At 38.2% G+C, this 9,023-nt stretch overlaps 1 protein-coding gene across 1 annotated transcript; it reads left to right on the forward strand.

Annotated features, from left to right (window-relative positions):
- Positions 1-228: 228 nt before the first annotated feature.
- On the forward strand, positions 229-8,114 carry CDC20 (cell division cycle 20). Its single transcript, XM_039323409.1, has 11 exons — positions 229-1,939; positions 2,536-2,755; positions 2,980-3,122; positions 3,216-3,312; positions 3,936-4,064; positions 4,270-4,466; positions 4,829-4,923; positions 5,068-5,299; positions 5,893-6,018; positions 6,157-6,274; positions 6,750-8,114. The coding sequence occupies exons 1-11, from the start codon at positions 1,901-1,903 to the stop codon at positions 6,920-6,922; spliced, it is 1,569 nt and encodes a 522-aa protein (XP_039179343.1). The 5' UTR covers positions 229-1,900; the 3' UTR covers positions 6,923-8,114.
- The last annotated feature ends 909 nt before the right edge of the window (positions 8,115-9,023 follow it).

The raw sequence follows: 9,023 nt of genomic DNA on the forward strand, positions 1-9,023 counted from the left end.
TTCCCCATTTAAAGATATATTCTGTTAGCAGAATGGCAATTATATCTAGTATAATAACAAATAAAACCAAATTTCTCGAATGGAGTTGTCCCAGAAATGTATTTATTAAAAATATAAAGGTTAAAAAAACAATACAGTATAAAAACAATCAAAAGCAATCAAACAGCAATAACTCTTCATTCCCTGATGACAACAATCAAATAAGCCATTTCATGGGCTCCATCCCACCCTGGGGTCCCCAGACCTGTTGGCAAAACCATGTCTTATGAAGGAGTGTCAAAGTCAATAATCTCTGAGGAGATGATGTTTCACCGGGAGGGAGCCACCATGGAGAAGGTCCTTCTTGGTTCCGCTAGATGGGCCTCCTTAGGAGAGGGGACACGTAGCATTCCCTGCCTCCCTGCTCTGGTGGATTAAGTAGATTTGATTGGGAAAAGATGGTGCTTCAAATAACCTGGTCCCAAGACATGTAGGGCTTTTGAAGTGACAACTAGCATCTTGAATTGGACCCCAAAGCAAATCAACAGCCAATGTTTTTCTCAGTTGATACATATGCACATCTAGGCCTGCATAAAACCATGCATGCATTTTGAACCAATTGAAGCTTCTGGATATTTTTCAAGGGTGTTTCAATAATCAAGACGGGAAGGCACGGGTGACTCTGAGCAGGGATTTTTGGTCAAGGAAAGGGTATAACTGGTGTACAAACTGCAGTTGCACAAAGCGCCTCCTGGTCAAGACTGCCACCTGCTCTTTAAGCAGGAGTTATGAGTCTCTAGAACTCCCAGATTATATTTAAATCTTTGAAAATGCACTTTGAAAAATGTATCCAAGATTAAGGGAAGTATCAAATGTACTAATCAAAGTACAAGAGGCAGAACATGGAGCATTCTTGTAAGCGAATTCAGAATAAGGTTTAAAAAAAGTAACATATAGCAAGTAATGTTACCTTGTTCATCTGTAGTTGGTGAACTACAACCATCAACATCTCTCACTATCAAGCCTGCTAGCAAAAGCACCTGGAAATAATTCAGCAACATCTGAAGGGCTGCAGGGTATCTGTCTCAGAGGACTGCTTGCTGGGATCCATTTTTCAAATAGCTGAATTGAAAACTGCATTTGCTAAACAGCTTCTTTACTGTACAGTACTACCTGTTTGGGTCTTTCCTGCAACTAGAGGGTGAAGATGCTGATGCTATTTAATAAACAATTGAACAAACTGATTTTCTAAATTAAAAATCTATTATAGGTGTCCATTTTAAAACATTACTTCGTTCCTTGGAACATGAAAAGGCTCTAGCCTCGTGATTAAGGCTGGAGACCTACAACTTGAGCGCAGATGAGCTCCATTAACCATAGAGAAGATGAGCAGTATCTTATGGCATGATGTCTCATGAAAACGAGTCTCTTTCCATAAATCTTGCAGTTGTCTTTAAGAACACTCTTTTCTCCGATTTTGCCACTTGAATTGCTTAGCAGAAAGGTTTACATCAATTTAGGCTTGGCAATCAAATAAAAGCTATCCCCGTGTAATTTCTTGCGGCTTCTGTCTGACCTGCGTCTCTCTAAGCACCGAGCCATAGCCGTTTGCTAGCCTTAGAACGTTGAACTAAAAATATTTTGATTATAGCGTCAAACGCCATGGAAACGTTCCCCCTCCCCTTCCCACCGCACCCCGAACATCGGCAGAAACCTTTTGCACGCCACTTCCCCCGTTACGACAATGTAGGAACCATCCAAGACAACTAACCATCCAGAGAAATGTTTGGTAGCAAAGCCACACCCACCTACATTCAGGGACCAATGAAAGTAAAGTTAGGCGGGCGAGCCGTAAGTCATCCGGCGGACGTTAAGTTCGAAATGACCAATAGTTAAACAAAGTGGGAAGTTTAAATCCTGAATGGCGGAAGGAGCCGGAAAAGTTGGAGTCAGAGCAGTGGTAAGTAAGAGGTTCTGCCGAGCCGAATTTTTTAGGATCCTAAAAGCATTTTTGTTTTTGTTTTTTCTGGTTCTCGATTTCTTCCAATCCTCTAGTTTTTCTGCCCAATATTTCTTGCAACGTATTCTGCCGCGGTGCACAAAGTGTTTCCCCTCCCCCCAGTGCCAGAAACAGACCCAGAAATTGTATGAGAAAGAAAACATGCTGCTTTGAATCAGCAAACGTATCGCAATAAGAGAAAAATCACTATTTTGTCTTATTGCAATACGTTTGCTGGTTAAACCTCCTGAAGATAAACTGTAAAGTACAAAGCAAGCTCCATCCTGTTGAGCTATTTTCACCTTTTGCGTGAGGGAAAAGTCAGGTAGGAAGCAAAATATTAAAGAAAAGGAGGATAGTCTTTTCTTGCCGCTTGTGCTTTTAAGGACTACATTCAGTCAGCCGAATCTTATCTCGTTTGTTATTCTGGAACAAGATGTGTGAACCTATAGCCATCCTGTGGATGCAGATAAGTCCATTTTCCTGATGTTCTTGTCTACTGTCCTTCCTTATCTGAGATCAACTTACCTACTTTTTCCCTGGCTCCGATTACACAGCACTGCATCCCTATGGCACAGTTTCTGTTTGAGAGTGATTTGCACGGGCTGTTGAAACTTGATGCCCCAATACCAAATGTCCCTCCTGCACGATGGCAGCGTAAGGCTAAGGATGGTGCTGCTTCCAGCATTGGAACTGCCTCAGATGCTGCAGCTCCTTCACCTATGAAACCAGCTAACAGGCCTCATAGTACCAGCAAGACGCCTTCCAAAACACCAGGTAAGATGTATTTTGTAGCCAATGGGAGGATAAACATCACTGTATGACATGAAATCAGACATTAAGTGCCAAGTCTTTGTTCTGTGCTATTTCTCCAATTTGTTTTCCAGTGCTGGACATGTATGTTTATCTTAATGACCCTTTCAGATAACAATAAAAGTATCTTGTTCTCAGGCTAGCAATTACCTGAGGGGATACAGATTAATGAAATCTGTGTTTTGCAGGTAAGTCTGGTTCCAAATCACAAAATACTCCAAACAAAACTGGAGGCGATAGATACATCCCTAATCGTAGTGCTATGCAAATGGATGTGGCCAATTTTCTCTTAACCAAAGAGGAATCATCTGAGGAGACACCCACCAAGAAGGTAGAGTTTAAATGTCTGGTACAGTGACTGAATTCTGTGTGATCAAGTATAGTATTATTGATTTCTTACAGTGTTTTTTTTTTCCCCTCCAAGGAGCATCAGAAAGCCTGGGCAATGAATCTTAATGGTTTTGATGTTGAAGAGGCAAAAATCCTGCGACTAAGTGGAAAACCTCAGAATGCCCCTGAAGGTAAGTCTGCACTGGGCTTATTCAACACAAGAGCAAACTGAAAAGTGAAGTGCATGGTGGGTTTCCAGATGCATCCCTTGTGGATAAAAGCTCCTATCCATAATAGCTGGCTTCTAAACTGGTATTGCAGCAGTGGTCCATAATCCAGTTCATTCAAATTGATTCCATTGATCTATGTTTGTGTTTTAATGGGAATTAGTCTAGAGATGTTCAGTTAGCAAGCTGACAACTATAGACTTTTTTACAAACTTCTTTATCTTTTTTTTCAAGTCACTATTTAGAACCACACTGGAAAAAGCAGCCCATTTTCTGAATAACAGCACTGTTGCTAACTTGAATTAGTTTGTGTTCAGCTTGTTTAAAAAAGAACAAAACTTGACTTTCTCATAATGTAATCCTTCGCTGCGCTAGAAAATAAACTCTACAGTATCTCTTACAGTCTTCTATAATATATTATCTGTTGTATATGTTAAGACTGATGTCTCTATTGAAAGAAATCCAGCTAGTGCCCTCTAAATGGAGACTCCTATTTCCCAAAATTTCCATTGATCCTGTTAGCTTGGAATTATAGGAACATTTGAGTTTTTCTTTATTTATGCTGATAATTGTTTCCTCTTTTCCAGGATACCAGAACAATCTCAAAGTGCTTTATAGTCAGAAGAGCACACCAGGCTCCACAAGGAAGATAAATAGATACATAGCCTCTGTGTCAGAGCGGATTCTAGATGCCCCAGATATTCGAAATGATTACTGTAAGCAGCCATAGATTTTGAGTTTAATTTTAGTGAGACTTTGTTCCAAAGTGCAGAGGATACCTATCTGCTCTGCTATATTACAGCTGCCTTTGAAAGAATTATGTCCCCATATTGTATTGTATATGGCTACCATGGAGAGATAGGAAAGGATTGTATCTTGACTTGGCTTTATGTTTCCAAACTAGTGTGTATTCTCATTTAGATCTGAACTTAGTTGATTGGAGCTCCCTCAACTTTTTGGCCGTGGCTCTGGATAAATCAGTTTATCTATGGAATTATGATTCTAGAGAAATAATCCAGCTCATGCAAATGGAAAACCCTGACGACTACATCTCTTCTGTTTCATGGATCAGAGAAGGAAATTACCTTGCAATTGGCACAAGTAATGCTGAGGTCCAGGTGAGGCAACTGAGGCTGTGTTTAATGACCTCTGTGCATATTGCTAACCTAATATTCTGGCAATGGGGCAGAGAAGAATAAAAAAATCTTTTAATATTAAAGCAAGTTAAATTCTCTTTTGGGGGAAACTTCTAAGATACCTTTGGTTTTTAAACCAATGTGGGCTTGTTACATTTTGGATTGGAAAACTATGAACTGCTTCCTTTGATAGTCCTTACGGTCATTATTTGATTCATTTCTACATAGATGAAATATGTTCATAACAAGTGGGACAGCTTTGTGCATTTTATCACTTGGGCTGTATTCCATGAGACAATAAAAATTAACAAGGTTGGATATTTGGACTGTTTATATTGATTTAGTTATGGGACATCCAGCAGAAAAAGCGTCTACGAAATATGGTCAGTCATTCATCCCGTGTGAGTTCTTTAAGTTGGAATAGCTACATCCTGTCCAGGTAATAATTTCTAAGCAATAGATCTCATGGGCACTGATGGGAAAGGGGCCATGTGGCTTATACATTTCATAGTGAAGATAAAATATATTACATTGGCCGCCTGGTATATTTGATATAGGAGAATATGCTAATTTTCCCTTACAGTGGATCACGGACTGGTCACATACATCATCATGATGTCCGTGTGGCAGAACACCATGTGGCAACACTTGCTGGTCATACACAAGAAGTATGTGGGCTAAAATGGGCACCTGATGGCCGTTACTTGGCCAGTGGAGGCAATGATAATCTTGTAAACATATGGTCAATTGCTCAAGGGGACAACTGGTCACTACCTCCTGTGCAGACTTTTACACAACATCAGGGAGCTGTTAAGGTAAGTACATATCTGTATTTAGATAGTAGACATACATCTATTGGTACAAAATTATATGGTATAAAGCTCAATTAATAGTCATTTGGGTAGCTCTCTAACCAGGTTCTACAGCTTGCAGTGTGGTCTGAATCCAAACCATAGCAATTTAGGTTCTCTTGGAAATTGAAATTTGTAATACAGTAAACAAATCTTGATTGTGAGTTGTGATTTTTAAAGTCCAAAATGGTAGCCACTTTCAGGTTCTGACAGCACAAGAATTTGTTAAATAACCATGACAAGAAATTAAAATGATAGCATTTTAATAGAGCTTCTTAAGTTATAGATAGTCCTTGTTTTGCAACTGCCTCATTTATCAACCATTTGTAGTTATGATTGTAATGAAAAAGTAACTTTACGACCTTCACAGGTCTGTAAAACAAAGGAAAACTGAAGAAAGACCATAAGCACAATTGCAATTTCACTTAGGAACATCTTTGCTTAATGGCCCAGTTTGCCTGTCCCAAATGTGGTCAGAAATGAGGAATATCTGTAGTTTGCAAACACAGTATTTCTAATCACTGAGAAGGGTGACAATAGTAAACTTTTTCCCTTAGGCTGTGGCTTGGAGTCCATGGCAATCCAATGTGCTGGCTACAGGAGGTGGAACAAGTGATCGCCACATAAGGATCTGGAATGTGTGCTCTGGGAGTTGCCTCAACACAGTAGATGCACAGTCCCAGGTAGGTTTGCTTAATACATTTCGAAGAAAGATAAAGAGTATTTCAACACTCTAAATTTAACATGCTGCATTTTTTTTCTACATAAGGTTATATCCAGTCAATATTTTATTTATTGGATACTTTTTCTGGTATTAATAGGTCTGTGCCATATTATGGTCTACAAATTACAAAGAACTTGTGTCTGGTCATGGCTTTGCTCAAAACCAACTGGTAGTGTGGAAATACCCATCTATGTCAAAGGTCACGGAGTTGAAAGGTAAGACCCATTGTGGAAATACTGCAGTTACATAAATGAAGGTACAATGAAGCCCATGAACATCAATGTGTACCAATAATATCAATACCTAATGGCATCCCTGTCTCACTTTTTAAAGATTTTTATATAATTATAGAACACTGGCTTCAGCACAAATCTTTACACATATTTACAAAATTGTCCTTGAGCCCAACAAACATCCCACAGCATGCTAAGGGCTATTTTCTTTTCTGGTAAATTGGTGTTTTAAATTTGATTGTGTTCACTGTAGCAGCTCTTTTGTACACACATGAGAATTTTTATTTTGCTCCTAAAATTTCAAATGTGCCAATGGCCAAAATGATTGCTTTTCCTGAGTTGGATTAATTTAACCTACATATTATGCTGCTCAATTCCACAAAGAAAAAGTGCCTTTGCCAATTTGAATAGATTATCAGCTATTATTTACAATTATTTGTAAAATGTATTTCCTTAGGTCACACTGCTAGGGTGCTAAGCTTAACTATGAGCCCAGATGGAACCACAGTTGCTTCAGCAGCAGCAGATGAAACACTGAGGCTTTGGCGCTGCTTTGAGTTGGACCCAGCACGTAAGAAGGAGAAAGAGAGCAGTACTAAAACCAGCATTATCCATCAAGGAATTCGCTGAGTTTCATCCAACTCCCTTCCAATCTATTGCTTTATGTACAGAATTTTAAACTATTAATAAATACTTCACTCTCCTTTAGAAATAGTGTTGGTATATGGATTGAAATATGAATCACAAATGGTGTGAATTACTTTAATTGGTATTGGCTGTTTGCTAGGACTTGGCTTGTATATTACTGTAATAAAAATAAACTATTGAATCTATTGAAAGAAAATAAAGACCAGACTCTCCTCCTGATCCAACCGATAATATATTGTTCCTTCTCAAAATCACCATGACAGCTTTATCACTAGGCAAATTGTCTTAGGTTTGGTCTTTTCTTTGCTTTTGAGGAACAATTTAGTTTTCCTCGACAGATTAGGTTCCTGAACTATTAATTTGGGATTTGAAGTATGTTTTCAAGTCATAACTGAAGCTGGTGCCTCTATGCACCAGATGCAGAACCCACATACCATGTAGGATGAATGTGACAGTTTATCGACCTCAAATGCAACATCCTGTTATGGAGAAACACTGTTTTATTGGGAAATACATAACTAAAAATTTTGTCTTGCCAACTATTGTTCCCTTACCAAACAGATATTGGAAATTCACTTAGCTGAACTCAGTAATTTTACTGAACTATGTGGGCTGATACTTAAGATTGCTCTTCCAAAACTATTTTCTTTGAATTCAGCCTCAGCAGTTAAGGAATAGCTTATCCTGAGAGTTAATCATTCCACTCCTTTGTTATTTCTTGCACTTCTTTTATACTCAAGGCATTCTAATATTCCAAATGCTGGTGGACGAGTCTAGCCTTTCTGTGGTTTTGGTTTTTTGTTTTTTGTTTTTTTGCCTCAATCAAATCAACTGTAACCCAAAATGTCCTACAAATGATTTTACTGCCTTCTGATTGAATGGAAGCTGTAAAAATCCAAGCCTAATCAAGACCAATATTAGCCTCAGCTCATCTTTGCCAAGTACACTAGAGTTTTTCCAAGATTCTTGGCTTATGCAAAAATATGAAAATCATCTGTTATTAAGTAATCAAAATGACTAGAAATTATTAGACAATTGCCATTTTGGCAGATAAAATCTGTTGTGTAACTATTTTGACGGTTGGGAGTCGGGCAGTGTACAAATTTAATAAATAACAAAAAGATGCAGTAAGATTATAATTCAGATTACACGAATAAAGTACATTTTTAATAAAGATTCAGGAGTTGGTCTTCAATTCATCAGTAGGGCAATTCATCTTATGAAATCTATCTGTAGTTGTAACTAAGTGAAACTGCTTATGCCCAAGAGGTGTAAACACTTCTGTTCCCATATGTGATAGAGTTCTCTTCTGGATTTCACACAGATAATCCTTGACTTATGATTATTTGAAAATACAATGGGCTGGGAATGAGTTCTTTATGGCCTGTAAAGCTTGTCTGCCCATCACAAAATATGCTATATACAGCCTTACAGTCACTTGACCATATTTTGGGTGCTTAGCAACTGGCTCAACTTTATGACCAACTGCAATATCCCATAGTCATGTGATCCCATAGTCATTTTCCCCAGAGGAACAAGTTCACACAACCATAGTGTTCACTTAATGATTTGCATAATGACCATGATGATTCACTTAATGATCATAAAAATGTAAAATTGGGTCCAGTCAAGGGAATACCTCCACCTAGAATCGTTGACAACTTATGACCACGAATCAATCCCAATTGCATTTGTAAATCAAGGACTACCTGAATTTCTAAAACACTAATCCTGTAGCAAGCTAATGGAAACTATATTGAAGCCTTATTAACTAGTCTAAACATACAATTCTGATACCTACTCATTCAGAAAACTGTAGATAATCACACTCAAAATTTAGAGCAGTTAACTGTACATCGTATTTAGAAGGCACATGGCTATTCAAAAATGCACCACATCAGAAAGACACTAGGGCAACATGAATGCTATCTGACAAGTACTAAAATCAGCACTTGTAAAAATGCTGAAAAAATAAATACTCCATAAGGGCCTCTTCATTAGATTTCATGCAAACCAATGATTCTTAGAACAGAAATTTACTTTGGGTTTACAAAAAAGAGCATTTTGGAATGGGTAAGCTATA

Source organism: Crotalus tigris, unplaced genomic scaffold, assembly GCF_016545835.1.
Source record: "Crotalus tigris isolate CLP2741 ecotype Arizona unplaced genomic scaffold, ASM1654583v1 scf7180000024167.7108832, whole genome shotgun sequence".
Lineage (NCBI taxonomy): Eukaryota > Metazoa > Chordata > Lepidosauria > Squamata > Viperidae > Crotalus > Crotalus tigris.